The sequence below is a fragment of the Coturnix japonica genome, chromosome 15 (genome assembly GCF_054131305.1).
Source record: "Coturnix japonica strain WE chromosome 15, WE-NBRP24, whole genome shotgun sequence".
Classification (NCBI taxonomy): domain Eukaryota; kingdom Metazoa; phylum Chordata; class Aves; order Galliformes; family Phasianidae; genus Coturnix; species Coturnix japonica.
The window spans coordinates 13,810,768-13,833,711 of record NC_140677.1 but is presented as its reverse complement, the minus strand read 5'-3'; the positions used below and the strand labels follow the sequence as shown (position 1 = coordinate 13,833,711).

The following is a 22,944-nucleotide window of genomic DNA, read 5'->3' as shown; positions in this document are numbered from 1 at the left end:
ATGTCCCTCCAAGAAAAAAAATATGCATTTCCAATTTCTATTAAGAACAAATAACTTCAGATCTCCAAGATTTACTTACTGTTTCTGAATCTTCATAACTATTTTTTGATGCTACCTCTCAGATTGTTGATCTACACAGAAAATTCAAATAACACCATCTCATACTACATAACAATTATCTCTAACACGAGTGACAAATCCAATAAAATCATTTGCAAAGGGTGATGGTTAGAAGCTTGCCAGGACTAAGTCATTTAGCATTATTAAATTTGAAATCTATTATCATTGTGTGTCTTCCAAGCTAGACTACAGTTAAACTAATTTACCATGACAGGTTATATGACACGGCTGCAAAACACGCGATTTTGAAACAGGAAGCTTATCTATAAACAGACATGTAAAATCATGAGTTCATAATCTACTGGAACAAACAAGAGGAGAAAAATCATCAGTGCAGTATCAAAATTATATTTTCATTTTATGAGATAAAGTAACCAGAAACAGTTCTGGATAAAATTAAGCGAACTTCTGTACAAACTCAAGCCGCTGCATGAATTTCTTCTTTTTATGTACAATTAGGCATCCAGTGTACAATTTTTGAGACCATACAAGCCCAAAGTTGCACTAATACATGCATCAGTGTCAACAAAGCATCAGACATTGAGCTACAGTGCTGATAATTAAAGGATGAGGAATAAAGACTAATAAGGGCGCCACAGCTATACACAAAGGCAAAGCTTGAAATTCATTCTTGCAAGTTTGCATAATGACCATTTAATTCTTCTCTACAGTGTGCATATGTACCTTTGTGTGTGCACAAAAATACACTTATGTAATATTCATTTGCTGGCATTCTGTAGAAGTAACAAACAAGCAGAGACACTGTTCAGAGAAAGGTGAACTGGAAACTGGGGGAAGTATTTTTCCCCCTAGAGAAGAAAAATCACAATTAACTTGATAGAAACACCCAGCAACGTGCATGAGATGCAATTACACACAATTTATCCTCAGGAAATAAACAGAGTTCTGGAAGTCATAATGCATGGATTAATATTCCAGACAACAGCTGTAGTATTTATACTACTTGTTTAGGTATTCTCAATGTGCCAGTCCTCATTATGTGAGCAGAAAACAACAACAACAAAAAAAAAAAAGGAAAAAAAGTTAGGAATTCTGAAAAGCTTCTGATAACTACTGCCTAACTCCAAACTCAGCACGAAATTATCAGAATAATAAAATCACATTTGGAAAGTCATTAAAGCTGACTGAATTGCAAATTGCTCCTTTATTTTATCTTTCAATTAAGATTTTATTTTTATTTCTACCAAGAAAAAGGCCATACTTCATGAACAGCTGAATTCTGTCTACTGTAAAGAACTTCCGAGTTGAAAAGCTACATCTAGATAAGGCTTAAGTTATCTCACTAGCTTGCTTGTAAAGTTGGAGTTCACACGGGAGAAACAGAATACCCAACAATGGCTTTGAAGTCACAGCCCAGGCAAAGTAACATCAGTAAGTGAGGAAAAGTCCACATACTTGGAAATTTTGAGTCACATTGTTTACGCTTACTCACTTCTGCTGAGCCTGTTTTCCATCACTGACGTATTCCACACAGCAATGGAGATATAAAAGCATTCTCACTCAGAGTATTCCTCGCTCTTCGAGGGCTCCAGTTATTCTATCATCTCTGGTCTGAACTCCATACTCTCTTCTCCCCTGCTCAGCTCTCAACTCAACTAGGCAAAGTTTTAATTCATTTGAAAAAGAAGTCTTACATTTTTCTGAAATACCAATCCTTCCTTTCAGTTCATAGTTCTTATAAAATGTTATAAATTCTAGATATTCATCCCAAGACTCTTCCGCTACTTATTATATAACTACTAAGGATAGAAGAGTAGCGTTCACTGGAACACTTGCTGTACCAGTTGGGCAGGAAAGAAAAATCACTTTTAGACAAGACGACTTCACAAATTCCAAGAGGGATGAAGTTTTACCAACACCCTCAGATTTTACTGAGGTGGATACAAAATAAGATTTGCATCCCTCAGAGTCTGTAAAGGTCAGGAGCTACTCCTGAAATAACTGTAGATAGACCATCTGATCTTAAATCCTCTCTTGAAACCTACTTTTCAGTATTGAAATCGGTACTGATTTCTGACTTTGGTTTAAAAATATCAGCAATTACTTTATAAGCAAGATGAGACATTTAGATGCCTTTTAATTGCATTTCATGCAGTATTTCTGGTTAGATTCTCTGAACATTTCTCAGGAGGAGGAAAAAGTGAAATCTTGTATTTCATAGGTTGATTCTTCTGGAAGGATTTTCTTTTTTCTCTTAAGATCTTTTTTCATTAATGCCAAAGATCCAACACCAGATGGTTTCAAAAAAAGACACTAACATCATATCTAGGCATTCTGTGCATACCCTTACAAAGTTTGAATTCTGTGAACACTTGACAGATAAATGGCACTTCTCCATCTGAAGCTGCATCAAAACCCTACTAGCTCTATTTACATGCATTCATGATTAATTCCATTACCACCTGAAACTTCAATCTCCAACACACACACTGGAAAACAGGTGCAAAAAGTACACAGCATAGCAAGCACTAAGTCAGAATGTTGGTTGTTTTATTTAAATTATTTCAATTCAAAAAAGTCCAAATAACAGCAAACTTCTTACTATACCTTTTTCTACTACAGCACTACCAGTGTAATTGCGAACTTAAGTTTATCATGTGCTTCAAATGTCCCGTTGTGACAGAATACTTCTGAACTGGGACACAGCTTCATGGCTATCTACAACATTATGCAGCTTCAACTCAGATCAGCCCAACTGTCATATTTCTTGATTTGAATCTGGAAAATCTGATTCTAAGAATATACAGTAGATCATTAGTGTAGCTGAAGCCAGTTTATAGAAAAGTGAAATCACTCTCAAAAAGTGAAAGGGCTGCCTTCATCTCCTTCAGCTTGTAGGGAGTGAGGTGTAAAAGTTTTGGACAGTCCAAAACCAAAAGAAAATCCAACTTATGAAAAAGCATCTGACTAAGATACAAAGAATATTTCAAGCACTAGGGCAAACTGAATCCAGATGTAGCAGTGATGAACAAAACAGGGTACAGCAGAATGCTTACTCAAACACACTGCAGATAGTACATTAAAAGATCTTTTAAAATGAAAATATAGATCTCAACATTAAATCTCACAACGTCTTTTTTACTACCTCCACTTAGAAGCTACGCCATTTCAATTTTATTTGTAAGCCTCTAAAAATATATTTTGAGGGAGGGAAAATTGCTGTTTTTTCAAATGGCAGACGGGAAAAGTCAGTCTCTCTCCACTCCCTATAGTTACTATACTTAGCAACAGCTACATGATCACTGCTGATCAAGTCGGTGTTTTGCAGTGCATGAAGGCAGGATGGAAATAACATTTTTTTCTTCTGTATAGTGAGAAACATCAGATTTAAAATAACGATAAATTTTAAGCTCATTTTAAGAGGTAACAGAAAGACAGACTAATTTCTCCACATTTTCGTCACCCAGCAGTTTCATTCAATGAGCCTCTTCCTGAGCAAGCAGATAAGTTATATTAAGTGCAAAGAGTGGTAAGATGGGAAAAAGAAATGCTCTTTGAAAACAGAGAGGGGGCAGAGGTATTATGAGAGAATGAGGTCTTACTTTTTCATCAGCTTCATTTAGTATTTTGAATACGCAACAGCCACAGAATATTTTCATTGGGTGGAGAAGGACAACAGGAAATCAGTGGCTGTCTTACCATGTTTGCTTGGGTAAGGCAGAATAAAGCATATTGTGTAAATTCCACTGGAACTAGACAGAAAAGGTTTTGTTCGGTTGTTGGATTTGGAGTCTTTTAGTTGTTTTTGTGGTTTTTTGTGATTTTTTTAAAAAATTTATTTATTGATTGAGAAAGTAAGTAGAATTGTTCTAAAGAATAATTAACTTGATTTATGGTTCACTGTTTTTATGCAGGGAAATATCAAATTTTTCATGCTATCAAGGGCAAATTAGTAAATACGACTACATTTTTCAGTCTACATTCTTACTGCAATGACATTTTAATTCAGTTCAAAGTCACCATTATGAAGAATTACGTTGTCAAAATTGCAGAAGATAACCACTTCAAGTGAGAGCTCTTTTCTCAAAGCTACTAAAAGAGCAAACCCAAAAGCAACTACTGTACAATGAAATAATTGTTAATAATTCTGTACTGCGTAATTACCTTTTGATGTTCATAATCCGTTTTACCAATAGAAAAATCTTCAACACTTTGATGCCTGCCAGTGGTCACATCCAGATAAAAATACCTGCAGCTCTCTGGGTTGTGCAACATCAAAGGATTGGATACATGCATTAAGTTTAAACTAAACAGCTGATATCCACACAAAGAAAATCAGAAACAAGTTTGTACAAAATTGCATGCAAGGCCAAGATAACAGAGGGACCCCAGATATAAACTCCTGGGAATTTAGGAAAGCTACAGAAATTCAGAAAGTTACTATTGAGGAGGGAAGCTGCTGTGCTTTTAGAAGGGCTAAATAGAGTAAGCACAGTAGCAAGCTCCTTAGAAGCACTGCTTTCTAATGACAATGCAGCATGAAAAATAAGCTTTCCTCTTTTCTAATGAGGAATTATGCTTCAAAAAAACACAAGGATTTAAAAGAAATAGCCTTCAACTTCCAAATGAGACAGAGGTTGGCCAATAGAAAGCAAAACAAGATAATGATGTCACTTGTTGTCTAAATATAGCAGTCTCAGGAGGGATAATAACATAAACTGATAAATAATTAAGTCTCCTACCTGCTCAGTGTGTGGAGCTGGTATTTTCAAACACTTTTTTTTATAAATGCTGAGGAAAATCAGAAAAGTCTGCTGTCACTATGTATAAATATGCCAAGAATGTTCAACTACTGCATAAATAAGTGTCTAACCCCTCCTCTTATTTTGACAGATAAACACATGGCAGGGTATATGCAAGACAAAAGGCAGCTTGTTCGCCTACTCCATCCTATTTCAGTAAAGATAATTGCAGAACTTCATTAGTGCTTAAGTGTTTATTAGAACTACACTGAACTTACAGAATACTTTCCTCACTGATACACTAAAGACCAGCCTTGGAAAGATCAAACAACAAATACCAGAACTGGTATTTGCTAATCTAAACACGCTAAATCCTAGCATGTTATCAGAACATGCTAGCATAGAAAGAGGGAAAATTTTTCTTCCTTACAGTCACCAAAACAACACACACCAAATCTTTATGTATAAGATATCAAACCTTGCATGAGGGTATTTTATTCCTCATATGGATACCTGAAACATCAGACAATGGCAGTGCTAGGTATGTTGATAAAACATCTCTAGTAGAAGGCCTGATTGATACTTAGCTTCCTGTCACTAGGACACAAGTAGCATAAGAACAGCACAAGTATTTCAAGTGTCTCTGTAGTTAGTCCTCTTTAGTTGGCAAGCTTACATAAGTCAAAAAGAGCTATGTATTTTAGTAAAGTCAGTAAAACTCTTCAATACTATATCTACTTTGGTAGTCTTGTAGCAGGATTGGAATTCCTTGCAAGGTACAACTAAGTGATTCTTTCAGATCTGATTCTCCTGTATTTAACCTTCTGATCTACCTCATGTCTTCTCAGGAAACCAGCTAGACAGGTTACATAAGCATGTAACAAGAAGAAGTCATCCTGCTACCATGATTCCCAGTTTGTTAAAACTATCTGGTTTTTCATACACACTTGTCTTGACTAGTAAGTAGTATTTCCAACATTAAAATATATATATATATATTTTACAAAATATTTTAGCCCAATTCATTCAGCTGTGTCTAGAAAATAACAATAGAATTTATCAACTAGAAAAGAACATTTTCAATTTAAGTGAAAAATTATCACATAGGGTGTCTTAAACCCCAAAGCTGTAGCTAACGTGCACAGCTATTCTTCATTATATTTTCTCAAGTGTACTGGGAGAAGGAGCAACAGTACCTCTGCACATTATGTCTAAACAAGCAAGTAGGAAATTAGTCAAGAGAGGAGAGAACCAGTTATCTGCTTTGACAGCATCACAAGCTTCATAATCCTCAAGGCATTATGGTTTATTTTGGCTATTATCACCACATCCCAGCCATTAGTACTTATTATAACTTAGCTTTCTATGCCAAAGAAGTGAGACTTCTAGCTAGAAATCAAAAGTTTTTCTATGTCCCCCTACATTGTCCTTACTTTTTAGAAGCAGAACCAGCCTGCCCACGGGGAAAAAAAAAATAAAAAAAATTTAATTGGTGATGATAGCATACTATAAGGACATAAATTATTAACATAGATGTCTTGAATGAAACCCATTGCTTAGAAGAAAAGCAGATCCATAATAATTAAGGGATCACTACTAGCAATGATTTATACCTAAATGAGAATTTTATTCAGTTATTTCTCCAACAATAGAAATAACTGTCCAACTAAGCACAAGAAGTAAAAGAAAAATCCTGTACTTAGCTGAGCAGGTGGCAAATCTGAGACATCACATTGGCATTTCAGCTACCACAGAGCATGATAACTTACAAATTGCCTACATGTCTCTAAACGGCCTTTTTAGCTCCTTTCATAAAAGAATTTTGAAAGGAAACTCTCAAGCTTTCACATTTTGCACTGGCAACCAAATCTAACAAAAGAGAAATGAGCTGTTTCATAAAGTTTCCTGGAGTCTGAACCAAACAATGAACTCAGCCACCCAGATGTACATTTCTGGAGTCTAGGTTCAAAAAGTATTTAATATTAACATAGCTACAGTTTAAACTCAGAGGAAACAGATAAGGAGAGAAGACACTCCATTAGGTTAGGTAACTCCTCTGTCCTCTCCACAATCCAGGTTAGCCACCAGAATTATAAAGCATATCAGACCTGTTTTACTTAAGATTTCATACTAAAACAGCAAGCTGTTGAACAGACTCTTTCACACAACGTATCCATTCAGCCAGGATACAAAGTTTTACTCCACCACAACATATGGAGATGGACCAAATCAAAAATCAGAACAAGCTATGAAATTAAATAAAGATTCAGTGACCTCTGGGAATATCAGTTACCTTCGTAAAGTTAATTAAATGCGTCAGTAAGAATATTTAAATATCAAGGTTCATTGCGTAGCTTATCGCAAGTGAAGTATATCTTCAATTAAATAACATTTTCCAAGGGGAAACCTTCATCTAGCCTAAAGAGGCTTAATTTCCTTCACTCACAGCAAGATGACTCATGAAAGAGCTAAAAGTCGTGTCATGCCATATTCTCAATAAAAGCATTTCTAAGGACTCCATTAAAAAAAGAACAAATTCCTTTTAAAGTATGTTTACACAGCAGAAAATTGCTTGAAACAAAAACAGTCTTGAAAGCAAAAATACAACTCCAAAAGACATACTTGTCAGTTAGCAGACAAACCAGTTTGGTACCTGATCTACTAGCACCATTTCCCTTACTCTAAGTAAAATGCTTGAACTCTTTCCTACCAGTTTCTAATAACGCACCTACTTAGACACACTCCGCTCATAGAGGTAAATAAAGTCAAAGTAGCAATAATGTTTTTCATGAACAAATAAACACAAATGTCAAAAGTTTATTCCAGCAAACTCTGGTGATATATCACATGCAGCAAAGGGACGCAACTATACTGCTTTCTACTAAGATACAACCACGCATATAGAGGTATTCATCAAGGAGCAGCTCAGAAGACTACACAGAGAAAAACATCTTACCTTTTTGAATGGTTGATGAAGTCTCCAGCTCTCCTAATAGAAACCACACTCCCTCATCTGCTAACCGTTAAGCAAGAGTGAGGAGGGGTGGGCCCAGAGTCCACATTTTCTAGTCTCCTGGGAGCACTGCTTGCATCTGTGCACCCTGGGTTAGCCACACCTTCTCACCTGGTACTCAGTCACTGGTTCAGTCCATGACCTAGCAACCCCCATGTAACACAACAAGTAAAACTCAGTTCTGGAGTTCTCAGTTCTCTTCCAGGGAGAAAATTTTACTTGACTGTTACATGTTAAAAAAGGTGTTGGTTTTTTGTTTTTTGTTTTCTTTGCTTTCACAGGGGGAAAAGCAGGCAGGCGTCTCTCAGTCCTTTGATTAGGGGCAGTTCTTATCTGGTATGTTTAGATAAATGTAAGACATGGGATGGCTGAGGAAATGCTGGCCCTGACCAGCACATAAAACCTTCTGAGATGAAAGCCTGATACCTATCTTTAAGCAAAAATATCAGCAGCACTTGATCAGTGATAAGTTCTGAGACAGGCCAATTTATACCATTTTAAAGGAATTGACACTTTATTGAAATAGAGAATGTGGAAAAGAAGATATGAAATTTATTCTCCTTTTATGTTATAAGACTTCTTTATTTTCTTTAAGATTTGAGATCTGACTGAAGATACTTCTGCCATTTAGCCTCTTATACAGTCTGCTGCTCAGACCACACTTCAATACAAGGAATTCAACTCAAAAAAATGTTTTCAAGCACATTTGTACTGCCATTTGACTTGATGTATATAATGTTTCAACTCTCAGAGGACAACGTTTCTGCCTTAGGTACAATTAGAGGTTGAAGTGGGACCTCATTAGAGAATACAACATAACTAAGAATTGTTCCATGTTAACATGAGATTTCACATACTGCTTAATACAACACAGATGACTGTACTGTTTGAACACTTGTGTGCAACTGAACTCTGTTCCACTACAACCATCCCCTTTAATCATACCATTGTGAAGATATTTCAGCACAGAACTTGCCTTTTGGAGAACTAAAGTTGCCTTTACTGAATAATAGAAAATCTACATTTAAATCCACCTGTCCCTTTCATTAAGCAGCAGTGACCAGAAAAACTAGAGGATGTCACGTAAGCAATCAGGGAAAACAGCTTAGTTAGTTTGCAAGTATTTCAAATTAGAATATGCAACTGGGTGCATACTGATTCAATACCAGCAGCCAGTAAGTTGGCTAGGCATTCATTTACCATGCAGCATCACCTCAGGAGAAGTAGTTAATGCTTGTTAGAAATATTGTAAAACTTCATCCACCTATTAAAAATAGTATTGCAAATTCTAAACAGAGGTTGACAATATCAAACCATGAAATTTCAGACTCCAAAAATGATTGTTTCAAATGGTAGTGCAAAAACCTAAGTACAGAGTTCAGAAAGTGAGTCAAATCTCACCTTGTTCAATACAATTTCAACATCAATTTCATAATGCATAGACCTTATGTTTCTAAAATTTACAACTAAATTTTAGATATGACCAATAAAACATTATGTTAATGCTGTTAAGTAGGTCTTCCAGGCCAGTACCCTCCATAATTTAGACTGTGTCTCTTTCAGAATGATTATATTGTACTATATAATATAACCAACTTAGTTGTCAGCTAAAGTCCTCTTCTAGCAGAAATCAGTTTTTCAGAGGTGGGCATGACTAGTTCCCTCAGCCTGGGAAAAGAGCTCATTATTTGGTAAGCTCAGGTTTGTAATGGAGCTTGCAGTTTATACACCATACAGCTGTATGTTTCAATACCCCCAAAATTCAAAGCTTCAAACCAAAGTAGTACACACAATCTGCACTTTTTTTTCATCTAATTGAAATCTAGCAAAGTTAAGGTTCAGACAAACCTTAACTCCAAAGTATACCTTAAATTTTTGGAAAAGGACAGGAGCATGGCATCCCACCTTCCTTTCTCCATTGCATTTGTCCAATTATTCAGAATAAAGAACTCTTTGCAGATCTGAACTACAGGTGCTGTCTGGGTCTTTTTTATGTAGCACTACAGTATGTGTGTGTTTCAATCATACTTGTCAGGAAAACATGGCTGCAAATGTTATTGTCATTCAAATAACGCATTAGATTTTAATGAATTGCTGTAGACAGCTATTCAACAGCAGTATTTTTCTTATCCAGCATAGCAGTGAGAACAGCCCAGATTTCTCAGAGCAGTCACTAATATCTGTCGATATGATCATAACAGCACTTTAAAGGTTTGCCTCTGCACTTCAAGACACTAGAATAAAAGACCTGAGAAATTGTTTGTCACATTTGTAAGGCTTTCCAGCAGAGATGCAAAAGTAGTAGAGATGCTACCATTCAAAAGAAGATTCTACACTACACACTTGCATATCCATACATATCCATACATATCCATACATACACTTCCAAAACTAGTGAACATTGAACTATTACCAAGAGCCCAGCAGAGGGAGCACAAGTCACTGAGACTCCGAAATGCTGGGTATTTTAGGATCGGGAGAGGTGTTAGTCCATCCAGAACTGTACAACTTGGGAAACAACTAGAAGAGATGCATTTATAGAATTTGCCATTTGAAGAACTGAGTATTGGGATTCAACATTCTACTGTGAAAACTGTTATATTTTACAGCATTTACCCTGTTTAAGCATTCAGCTACTTTACAGCAGTAGTTTTCCACTACTCTAACTATACAAACAACAATTAAAACCAAATAAGTCAACATCTGGCCATTGAGGAACACGAGATTAAAACAATAATAATGATAATAATAATTTATGCCATAATTTTACACCTAAATCTGAACAAATTATTAAGAGATGACTCTAACGTTGGCATCTTCATTTGTGTAATAACAATCATTATCTGTGCTAAGTTTTGCTAAGGGCAAACAACAGGAAATAAAGAAATACGTATTTTCTCACTTCTGTCCTTAATCACAACACCGTGGTAATGACTGTGAAAAGGCAACAAATTCTTATCTAGATTTCTAGCTTGCACAAACCAACAGTTCTACAACTGCCTGTAATGCAGTAAACTACAACAAATGAGAAATTTCAAAGAAATACTGTTAGAAATCTGCAGAGGAACCCCATAGCAAGAGTTGGTGGTGTAAGCAAGCAGCCCACATCACCTAAAACCTGGCCAGAATGTTTATCAGACACTATTCCTTCAAACCATGCTGCCCTGTTTTATCAAAGCCTGTTCAGACTGTTCAAATATCTAATTCAACAATTCTGCAGAGAAAAATAGTACAATTAGGCAAGGATGCGGGCAGAATGAAATGATGACAACCTCATTCACAGCCTCACTGAGCTAAGATGAAAGAAATAAGCATTGGCAAAAACAGCCTGAAAGTACCCACAGACTGCAAAACATACGCAGAAAAAAAGATAGAATTAACACAGCAGAGAAGGTATGAGTAGGAGTGATAGGATCAAACTAGAATAATGCAAGTGTGGGCTGCACATCAGGAAGTACTTCAGGTCCACGAAATCCACTTACCTAAGCAGCTTCCCATACACCCTCATTGAGTAGCATGAGATGACCTCCTTGCCACCTGCATGTGGAGGACAGGAGCCCTCAGACAAACAGGGTACAAACACAAACAGTTCTCTTGGTATAGGCTGCCTAGTTCATAAACAACTCTTTCCACACCAGGGACTGGAATCCTAGTTGAGCCATAAACTCAGGGGAACTTCAGCGTGTTGCAGTGTTTTGAAGTTCTGCACAATTGTGCTGTTCGGGTGCCCACAAAATTAAATAGTGTCAGAACTGGAAGTGTGGAGGAAGCAGCTACGATGGCTATTCCCAAACGCTCTCATGCTCTTTAAAGAAGTCCTGAAGGAACACACATACTTCTGTAACCATTCTAGGCAGAAACTGTGTAGAGAGGACATGGTCTGACATACAACATTGAATCTTGCACAGCGGTTTCAGTTCAGTACATTGACCTGCACATAAGACCCAGCTCATTTCATTTTTAGACCCAGTAAAACTAAGTTTTTTGAGATGCTATTTTCAAGAAGCATCTAATAATTCACTCCCCCAATCAGCGTGCTGCAAGAAAATACCTTGAAATACCTTGTTCTTTCCTCATAGCTTCTACAATCTGCCAGTGAAAAGCTCTTGCTACAGATACTCCTTTGAGCATTATATATTTTGCTTCAAACAAGCTGCAACTCACACTCTTGCAGAAGACACCTTCCCAGAGGTTTTATGGAGATTTATCTTCCTATGCAAATAACCAGGCCAACAAGACTGCAAAACAGATTCTAAAATGGGTAAGTCAGTCCTTCACATTCTCCCACAAGTGTATTATTTTAAGTGGAAAAGGACGAAGTTTAACATCCCTCACTCAGCAGGAAGTTAAGTTCTTCACAGAAAAGCACTGTTCCTGCTCCCCCATCCTTTGCGTTCTTATGTAACTGCTCAGTGCTTAATCTCCCTAATATCTTTTAAAATATTAAAATCTACTTTGCTGATGAGTAAGAATTACTACACTGGAGATCGAGGTATTTTTTAGGATTCATCCAAAAGCCATTGCCTGCCATTGTAGGATAACAATGCACAGCTCTCAGCTCACCAGCTTTTCAGAAGTTAAAGTAATTCAAGTAATAGGGCCCTTAAGTGCCTCTCTTATACACTTATTGTACCGAGCCATTTTTTGGTAGGAACTAGAAGACCAAGTATTGGGTCTTCCACCTCATGCCTCACTTTAGAAATCCAGAGTAATCAGTATGGTGCTGGTATACATAGTTAGTTGTACATGTACACACAGATACATACGCATGTTTGTATGGCTTGTTTTGGAATCATGAATTCTGGAAGAGTGCGAAGAGCCTCTTGATTTTATTTTATTGTACTTTACCTGCAGTAGTTACAGCAGCTCTCCTTTGCTTGCTGAAAACATAGGATCCATGACCATGCCCAAATATTTTCCACAAATACACATTCAGAAAAGCATTTCTAATTCCTTGGCAATGAATTCTTATAGGAAGAATATCAAAGCTTTAACCAGCATGAAACAAGTTGAAGTTCCAAATACAAGAATACTGAAATTAGAAAGCTCACAAGATGCGTGTCAGCAGGAAAGGAGGGTTCATTAGAAAATATTTTCAGATTCACTGGGAATGGCTTGTTTAGGTCTGATCTGCTTTAAGCAAGACAATTTGCTTCAACTTTTGAAACCATATTTAAACTCAGGACTCAGTAGGTTGTGTTACCTTCTGCTGCCTTTGTCAAAGTAGAATTTGCTCTGTCAATACAGCAGGCATTTCTGCTGTTTTCTCCACACACCATATTTTCACTCTCTCCTCTGATTTCCTAGAATTTTCTTGATACCAGCACACTGTTTTGTCATCACTGTTATTTTTGCTCCCATCCCCCCCCCCACTTTTAACTTGTTTTATTATTCATATGGTACAACACATCTGCAGACAATTTTTTTTTATTGTTCTCACCATTTAGCAGATGTTAAGTAAAAGAATTGGATGATTTTTCTGCAGAAGCAAAATAATTTAGTTGAGTTATGTTAGCAAGTTCTTGTCTTATTACACACCTTCACAGTATCGATTTCCCACTGTCTGCCAGAACAACAAATGCCTGTTTTAAGATATGCTCACTCATCTGCTGGGTACAAATAGCACTGAAGTTGAAACACGTGCTTCAGGAGAAAAGTCACTGCCTTCAGCATCAAAGCCTTATTCTCATAACTTAGTGGTCTGTTCAGTTATATACCAAAGATAAAATGAACAAAATGGTTTTTGATTATTTGAAAGTGTAAGTTTAAGTTCTGCCCAGCCCATCTTACAGCATCCCTGTCTGACATAAGGAGTGATAAAGAATATATAGCATTTAGTCACAGTGAAGTGTTTGTTTTGGATACAGACTGTGCTTTCCACTTAAAAGTAAGATAATTTCATGAGCAAAATAAGCTGAACAGGTAGAAGTGAGATTTCTAGTAATAATTTGCACCTCTACTGTAGGCTTCTTTCAGTGAGACTATCAGTCACAGATCACACTTCCCTCAGCTGATTGAAAAAGAGCTGAACAAAAGTATCTCGTGTACATTTCCTTCTGACAAGAAGGCAGAGAAAGCAAGATCTTGCCCAAACATGAGCACACTTTAACAGATGTCAGATACTTCTACTTTAATTAAGGCAAACAAAAATGAGCTTCCATCCAAAAGCAGCACAAATCCTGAAACATGATTTACGTCATATGAACAGTCTGTCTCAGCAGAGAACATCTCTGGAGGCAAAAAAGTCAGGCTGGTCTCTACACTAATGCAATCTTTGGCTTCCTGCTGAGACTGTGTGCAGGGGTAGCACTCACTGCCAACAGCGACATGCAAAGTCACAAGCTCATTTTATGTAAGCCACAAAGCAGCCTTCACAAAGCGCCACAAAGACAGTGCCACTCACTGTGCACACCTCAGCTCAGACTGAGAGCATCTTCTAAATGCTGGATGCTCTTAATGCTCTGGATTGTGACTATTTCTCCCCAGAGAACAAAGCCAGTTTAAAATTCATTTAAAAATAAATCAGTCAGGACAGGTACAGAATTTAGACTGAGCTGCAAATAACACAACTCTGAGATTGTTCCGCCTTAACAAACAATTCCTCCTATATCTTCTCCCCAAACAAAGAGAGATTTCTCACGGTAAAAGGCAGGAAAGAATTTTAGCAAAAACATCACTCCCCAAGCTGGTAACACGCTGCCTGGTTTGCCCATATTTACATTAGGAGGTGCTTTACTAAAGTTGGTGGATTGAACATTTCTTCCTTACACTGAGTATCTGAATTTTAGAGGATTTTGGTGTTTTATCAAGTATTAAGTGAAATGAACTAATTGCAAGTTAGGCTTATGCAATTTAATTAGTTAAGTATCTACTGTTATATTTAACATGCTGATTCACTACATTTAACAAAGCTTTGCAATCAACTAATTATCCTCAATTATACTTGTAGATTTTAAGGTTGCTTCACACGCAGCAAATTAGCACAAAATTAAGTGAAACACCACCCAAACATTTTTTGGTGCACTGTCCTCCTTACAAGACAGCGAGTGCACCTGCCAACCCACCCCACGCATTTGCCTTCTGCAGCCAGCAACCCACACAACAGAAACATCCTTTCTACCCTGGCTCTTTTTTGGAGGTACAACTGACTATTTTTACTTTCTTTTTTGGACTTTTTTTCCTTGCAGAAATCTATTACTGTTCTCAGTAACAGAACACAAGAATTACTCCTCCATAAGATCAAGGTAAAAAGTTTCTACAAATGTGCCAACTTCTCCAAATTATTTAATCGGCCTTCAGCTCTATTCTTCCTACTGATAAAAATGGGAAGTTTCAGGGCTTGTGAAACATTTCTGTGCTGTTGCAAGTAAGCTGCCATTTGGTAATATGAAGGTCCTGTTTTGACACTGCAGTGTCAGTGAGCAACACCTGCTTTACACAAGTTGAACCCTGCAGACAGGAGTTGAAATGCTTTAGGAAAAACCACTTAAGCCCTAAGGTACAAATTCTATAGATGACTTCCCAGAAGTGTGGATTTCTTTCTAAAAGTACTGATTTTGTGGAGCATTTGGCAAAGAGAATCACAATTTCCTTTACAAAGGGTTCTAGTCGCTCTTGTTTTGAAGCACTGATCACTGACACCACCAGTGCACAAAGCTACCCGGCTGCATTGGGGATGAAGTTGAGTCTGTACATGAGGTAATGAGGAGGACACACAACCTCACATACTGCCTCCCTCCTGACACCACAGATATCCAAAGCAAGCATTATCCACATCTGATACTGAACAGTTACAGAACTTCTGCAAAGAAGGGTTCATTATTCCCCAATTAAACGTATGCAAGGAGCACACAACATTCAACTCTGAAAAAACTGAGATTTTTCCTCCTTGAATGGGAAGCTACAGACTGCCATAACCCTCAGGTTATGTTTTCAGAAAGCAAAAGTAACCACAGGACTGGAAGAAGGCCTTAAAACAGGGACACATTCTATCTTCTGAGTTGGAGATTTCCTTCAGTTTCTGCATCTAGACATTAAACTGACCTGAAGCTGGTTGTTGCACCTGCTCCCAGGTAACTGGAGCCACAGCAGCTACTGCCACAGCTCCAACCTACACAGCTGGGGAGCCCACAGCTGTGATCCCCTGATACAGCGATGATGCATGGTGAGCTGGAGAAGGGGCCAGGCTTGTTCCATATGAAATAAAGAGGTAAGATGACAAATCAGGGGGAAGAAGGGACAGGACTTTTTATGTGACAGAGGCACTGAAAATCTGACTCTCCTGGATGTACACATAGGCCAAAGAGCCCAGGACCAGACACAGTGGGCTGTCTCCCAGCTTCCCCACTAAGCCCCGCAGGGTATGCCTCACAGCAATACATCTCTGCCATAAATATCCCAGATTAATTCTGATCCCAGCATCAAATCCACTTAAGAGACTTAAAAGCCTCCAAGTCCTCAGAGCTGCCTGCCCAAAAAGGGCTCTGCAAATGAGTCTTGGGCTGGTGGAGATGAGATGTTATCAAACAAGGCAAGCCATTTGTACAATTTTAGTAATGTCGTTTGCGAGAGACAAATGGGACCAGATAGCTGAGTTGACATCTTGTACTAACTGCACGGCCACAGGAAATCCTCGATACTGGGAATGAGTTCATGGGGTAGGATTTGTGTAAATACTGTCTGTACGTTTCCATGAATTTATGTTCTGTAAATTTGTACTCCATATGTATTTCCTGGAAATAGCTCTTCCTGCTTATAATGAGGACTGGTTGTTAAACGACAGCGTATGCTCTCTAGCGCGTTTAAGGAGCTATTTGCTTAGCTTGCCTGGGGACAACTCTACAAAAAAGAAGTCTGAAAAGACCACTCCAGCACCGCTAGAACGATCCGCGCTGGGAGCACAGACAGCAGGAAGGGAGCTGGGGGTGGAGTTGCTTCCCTCCCTCTCTATCACGCCCAGGGGGTGAAAGGCATTTGGGAACAGGATCACGCTGAGGGGGCAGTGGGTGACCAGCGACCCTTTCCCCACTTCCTTCCACTCCCCCAGCAGTACAATAAGAAAACATGAGTTCAGGGCACTCGATTTCGGGATTCTACGCAGCGACACTTCCTCCCAAATCAAAACAGGCACACGCGAAGCAAGCAAACCACACACGGGTTTGGGGCAGCTCCTGGACTCTCCGAGAGGCACCTCGGAGAGGCGCTGCGGGACGGCTCAGGCACAACCCCGGCCTGTACCCAAGAGCTTATTTGTAAACACGGGGAACTCGAGTGTACCAGAGCACAAGTAGCTCTTTGTGCTGTATCAGAGCAGTGAAGTGGGCTTTTAATATGATGCATGCTTTTCCCACTCAATTCAAGTAAAACTAAGTCTTAAATTACTTTTCCATCAGTAGAAACGAGGCGAGTAAACGCTGCGACTTCGGCTATTGCTATTCTCGAATTCCTGTTACTTAAGAATCGTGCATAATTAAGCAGCTTTCTGCGCACTATAAAGGAGCCACGATTAATTACAGATTAATGAGTCCGCAAGTAGACGCAAAGGTTTGGAGCAAACGTGTCTCTGAAAGCGGCGAGCCCGCGTTTGGATGAGTCAGTTCACGCTGTGGCGAGCTGCCAGGGTCTGCTGACCCCTTCTCTGGGTCACTTTCGTTAGCGGCGAGAGCGCGGCCGCTGCGCGCTGCCCGGAGCGCTGGGAGGCGCGGCGGCTCCGTGGCCGGCAGGCAGGGAGCTGGCACCGCCCGCACGGGGAGCGCGGGCGGCTCCGGGGGCTCCAGCCCGTAACCCTGGGGGGGCAGCGGCTTCCCGAGGGGCCGCGATGAGGGAACGGCAGGGAACAGGCCCTAGGGAGAAGGGCAGGCTCGTCCCGTTTCTCCCAGCGCCCCGTTAGCGCTGCGAAGGTGCAGTGCCCAGGGGCATCCCTAGAAGCGCGCGGGGCTGCCGGAGCCCCGGCAGCGGAGATAGCCGTAGAGAAAGCTACAGGCGTAGGAGGCAGAGAAACCAGCCTGGGGGAGCCCCAGGAATGCTAACGCAGCTTAGACCCTGGGGAGAAGCTCTCCTCGGAATCCCGATCGGAGCGCCAGTGAAGCGCAGGCATCCAGATGGGAGAGGAGTCGGGGGACCGGGCTGAGGCCGCCCCTGCCTGGCGAGGACCCCCTCCTTCGCGGCGAGCTGCCCGCTGAGCCGAGCCGCCCAGGGCTCCCTCCTAGGCGCACGCTGTAGGGGAGCTGCGCTCTTCTCAGAGCTTGTACGCGGGATGGCCTTAGGAAACCGAAGGCAGGAGACGAACGAGAAGGAAAGCCCCACCAGAGAAACACCCTCCTCGAAAAGGGCACGCAAACCCGGGAGCCGCTTACTTTTCGTGCTTTGCGTTTTCCTGGATGGCGCTCAGCACCCCCGGGTACGCGGGGGGGACGCCCTGCTGGAGCCTGCATGTGGCCAGGTGCCGGTGATGCTCATCCTGGAGACAGGCATTTTCATGGTACAACTTGGCCACTTGCTGCTCTAGCTCGTCTATCCTCCGCTTCTGCTTCTCCAGCAGCTCCTGCTGCGTCTCAATAATCTTGTTCAGCTCCTTCAGGTACTCCGCCGCCTTGCTAGGGTTCTCCGCCGGGCTCTCCATGGCCTCCCCACACCTCTCACCCTCGGAGAAGCAGGTGGGGGGCGCAGGTACCGACCAGCCCGCTCCGCCGGGAACTTAAGCGAGAGGGAAGAAATAAATAACCCGCCGGAAACCAGCCCCCCTGCCAGCTCTGCTCTTCCCCTCCTAGAGCAGTCGCTGCCCAGGCGAGCGTAGGAGCGGCGCGCAGCGGCTCCTAGTCCGAGCCGCCATTGCTGGTGTTCGGCTTTCCGCTACCGAGCGAGGGCAGAGCCGGCGGGGATCGCGGACACCGAGCTGCCGGCGAGAGCCACCGCCGGAGATGCGCGGAGCCCCGCCGCCGCCGCGCTGATGCTGGCGCACGGGCGCTGTCCCGCCCCGCCGGAGCCGCAGCCGGGTCAGCCCGTCGCCTGGCAGCGCCCGCGCCCCCGCGGAGCTCGCAGCCGGGCATGGGAGCCCGCTCGGCGCTGCAGCTCCCCGCCGGCTCCGGTCGCTTTCGAGCCGAAACCCACCGCCCACCCGCGGGGGCCGCCGCTGTCGGGGATGCGCTTTAAGTAGCCGAGCTGCCTCCTGCGGGGGACCGGCGGCTGAGCGACTCCGCGGAGGGGCGCATCCCTGGGCGGCCCGCTGCGCTGGGCGCCGCCACCCGTCCCCGCGTTGTTGGAGCCGATGCCGGAGATCGGTAGGGGAGCGCTCCAGGAACGGTGCGGGCGCAGCCCCACGGGCAGGGGAGCCTTTAGCCCCTTCCACCCTGCTCTACGGGCTCGCTTTGCCTCCTGGGCTCGGGAAGAAGCGCGCTGTGTGGGGGGGCAGGTGGGGTAGGGCGGCCGTGCGGGCAATCCGCTGTGCGAGACCTGATGTAAGAGCAAAGATTTTCCCTGGCACAACTGGGAAACGGCAATGTGTTGCGGAAGTGGCATCGGGGTGTCGACTCCCTCTGAGCCAGGAGCTCTCCAGAACTACGTACGGAGCCACACTCGTGCTAATTGCTGCGCAGCGGAGACTGCTGCCGCTCCGTCAGCAGCCCTGACATCTGAGACCTCTGTCGGTGAGATGCTGCTTCCCGTTAAGGTTGCATCAGGCCAAGAAAAGTTGCTGAGATTGGGGTCCTATATCATCCACACACGTACAGATGGGAACACTTAAGAAAACAGGGAATAGGAAAGGGAAACAGAAGGAGATACTGCAGGAAGAAGATAAGGAGGTGAATAAGTGCTTTTCTCCCCCCTTCCTCTCCTTATCTCCTTAATATTTTTCTTGTTTTCTCTTTTCTCCACCTTTAAAGTTTTCAGGCTTTCCATTAGTATGATTTCCTCACAGCAGTTGTTGCTGCTGTCACAAATGCACTGATACTCTCTTGGAAAGTCAGTCCCTCCCAGCATAGCCAGGATGTGTTGCTCTGGGAGCTGGTGCAGGAGGCTGAAGGAGCGGGGGAACCACAGCAGCCTACTGGGAGGTTGGAGACTGGGCTCTCCCCATCCCTCCTTGGAGGGAGGAGCTGAAGTTCTTGGAATGGAATTCTAGAAGAAGATATTTGTCACAGTCCCTACCCCCACAGCTTGTTGAAGAGGAGAGGATAAGCCCAGGGTTGAGGAGATGCATGCAGCCATTTCCATGTGTGTTCTGCTCTTACAGTAGAAAGAAGTTTTCCTCGGAACTGTTACTTTTGTTCTGGCCATACACGCAACCAAGGCCTGCTGTCTCTATCAACGTGACTGAAGCACAAAGGGCTAATTACACTCCTGCTGGGGACTGCAAATTCACAGAGAAGTCTTTAGCTACTCTTTTAAGAGGCCAAGCTTCTTTTTGATCAATCAAATCAGAATTTTTCATTAGAATTGTTGAATATAGGAGTAATTACTTCTTCAGAATGTAACTGAAGAATGGCCTGCTCTTTCTGGAAGGAAAAGCTTATTATGACATCTTACTGAGGCACCCTGCATCATTTTCTTTGTGCAAACCAGGATGCTTGTCAGATGTAAATAAGAAGAGCAAGGGAACTTATTTTTATATGCAAAATAAAATGCAAAGTAAGACACTCAAAACTGATTAATGTACACAAAAAGCTTAGAAAGCATTTCACAAAAAGGAATGCTGAAGTGAGCAGCAGTAGGTACAACTAGCTTCTCTTTGAAGGACATCTTGGGTAGATAAGCCTGAGTTCGTGGGAATCATGGAACACTGCTGAAGAGGCATGAGCTGGTTCAAGTTATTGCTTTCCTTCTTTTACAGATTTAAAGTAAATACCTCAGTTCCCACATGGCATAATTGTATCTTGTTCAGCGGCTTATAGTGTTGCTAGATGAGCTAACTGAGAAATAATACAAGGGGTGCTCTTAAAGCAATGCCTGCTTTGTTATTTTAGCCCACGATGTCTGAGGTGGATGTTGGTGGCATGGCAGTACAGGTTAAACCTTCCCACCAGCATTCCATCGCATTTTGTTGCCATGTGACAGATGGCAGCAGAGAGCAGTCTGACAAAATGTCATCTGACGTGGAAGTGCCTATGAAGCAAAGAGGCGCAACTGAATCTCACTGTGTGAGAAAAGATGCACCCACGGTCATTCATCAATGTTTCCTAAACATTTATAGGGACCGAACAGCAGATGTTGGCACAGTGAGATGGTAGCTGGTAGATTTCAGCAGTGATCACAGTAGGTTGCCTCTGCTGGTGCAGATATTTGCAAACATTGCATTCAGGCTCTTGGTCATCACTGGCAAAGACGTAGAGCTTATGGTGATGACTATGTTGAAAAACAGTGGTTTTTACCCAATAATCTGCTCTATCAAATAGCATTATGGTACTATTGTCTCTGTGAGCCTCCAAACACATACATGTTTCATCACACTTAATAAATGAGCAAGAAGATTGTAAACTTAGAAAACAGGAGTATTCATAAAATCAATGATATGTTCAATTTCTATCTGTGAGACAGATTAAAAAAACAGATTTAACTTGTTCAGATTTACTCAGAAAACTGATACCAAGCCAATACCATACTTTTTTCAGTAGGATATTATCAAAATAGTGTTTTATTAATTGCTAACACCTTATATTAGACCGTCTAAATTTATAAGGTAAATAATACATGGTTAATTTTTGCCAGAGGAAGTGTCAAGGAAGATTTAAAGGAAATGTTGCTCATTCAGTAAGTAGAATCCTCTTACTGATTTATTATTAGCAATAAATAAATATTCCATCCCACTTCAGAGAATCCTTAAGATGATCATAATTTTAGACAGTCTCAGGTCCTACTGCCTGGTGAAGTGATACCCTGCAGAGTACAATTTGTGAATGTTGGACCATTAGTTCCAGTGTCTGCTCCAAAGTCTGATTCCAGTTCAAAGAGAACCTTACCGGCAGGTTACCTTACAAGGTGCCTGGCTTAATGTTCTCGATATGTCTTAGAACAGGTATGTCTGTTTGCCTATCCACTTTAAAAAAGTCTGGCTCTTATTGACACTTGCTACATGTCTAAATTAGATATTTTGTCAGTTCCAGGCTTATTGTACTGTGTTAAAATTAAGATATGTTGTTATTATTTCAAAAGTCTTTTGGTACGGCTAATAATGTGATCAGTGAACACAAAGCCAGATAACTTAATTTCTTCAAAGTAAGATATTTCCAGCAAAAAGCATTTCAAATATATTTTTCATGTAAAATTAATTAGGCCAGTGTAATACAAAAGACATGGACCCAGAAGTCATGCAGTTATTTGCACTTGATCTTAACTCTCTCTTTGATCTTTCTTAAAAAATTCTATTGGAAACTGCTTGTTTCTTGTTCACTTCTTTTACTGTGTCACTTCCCTCACTCCTTCCTTGTCTTTCCTGTGTTGTATTTGGAAATCTATCATAATGTCAGTGTTTGTAGGGCTATTATACTTTAAATGTAGGTCCAGACCTCATTCCTACTATGCCCCTAACATCTACCCTCTTTTCATTTGTCCTAACACCGCAGGACATATCTATTCCTTATCACGTAACGGCATACTCACCACATAGCCAGAAGTGCTTGTTCATGCTCTGTGGGCTGACAGTGGGAAATCATCTGAGTGATGTGAGAAAAATCAGTGTTGTTTGTAGTCTATTTGCTGCACACTCCAGGTTCCCTAGAGAAAGAAAGCAATAAAAATCACACTGCTGACTTCTACTGTTGTCCCAGTAGGCCAAATGTTTGCTGTGGGACAGCTATCTGACTCTAAGGTATATATATATATATATAAGTGCATCATTAAAGACTTGAAGTCTTTTAGGAACTGTGGTGTTTAGGACTTGTTCTCTTCCTTCCCCTAGTAGGGTGTAACCCACTTTTAAAAATGACATTTTATTATCTGTATATCTGATTTCCAAGCACTAAACTTCTTTACACCTTTCCCTAACATACTTTGCTGGCAATAATCTCCTGAAAATCTGACCAAGTTGCCTTTTAACTGTTCTATAGACAAACTGCGTGTATTGAGACTCACATTTATGCAATTCAACCACTCTTCTAGAAGAACGAACGGTCA

The 22,944-nt window shown here is 41.1% G+C and overlaps 1 protein-coding gene across 6 annotated transcripts in view; it reads right to left on the bottom strand.

Annotated features, from left to right (window-relative positions):
• The window catches only part of IQSEC1 (IQ motif and Sec7 domain ArfGEF 1), a 247,199-nt gene extending 228,308 nt beyond the window's left edge, over positions 1 to 18,891 (bottom strand). For 3 of the 6 annotated variants that reach the window (XM_015874690.3, XM_085516923.1, XM_085516914.1), the window contains exon 1: positions 18,192 to 18,761. In XM_015874690.3, the coding sequence (XP_015730176.2) occupies positions 18,192 to 18,457 (266 nt within the window). In that variant the 5' untranslated portion in view covers positions 18,458 to 18,761. Of the gene's footprint in view, positions 1 to 18,191 lie in introns of all 6 variants that reach the window. The other 3 variants (XM_032447347.2, XM_085516928.1, XM_085516915.1) reach the window with 2 other exon arrangements.
• Between the last annotated feature and the right edge of the window lie 4,053 nt (positions 18,892 to 22,944).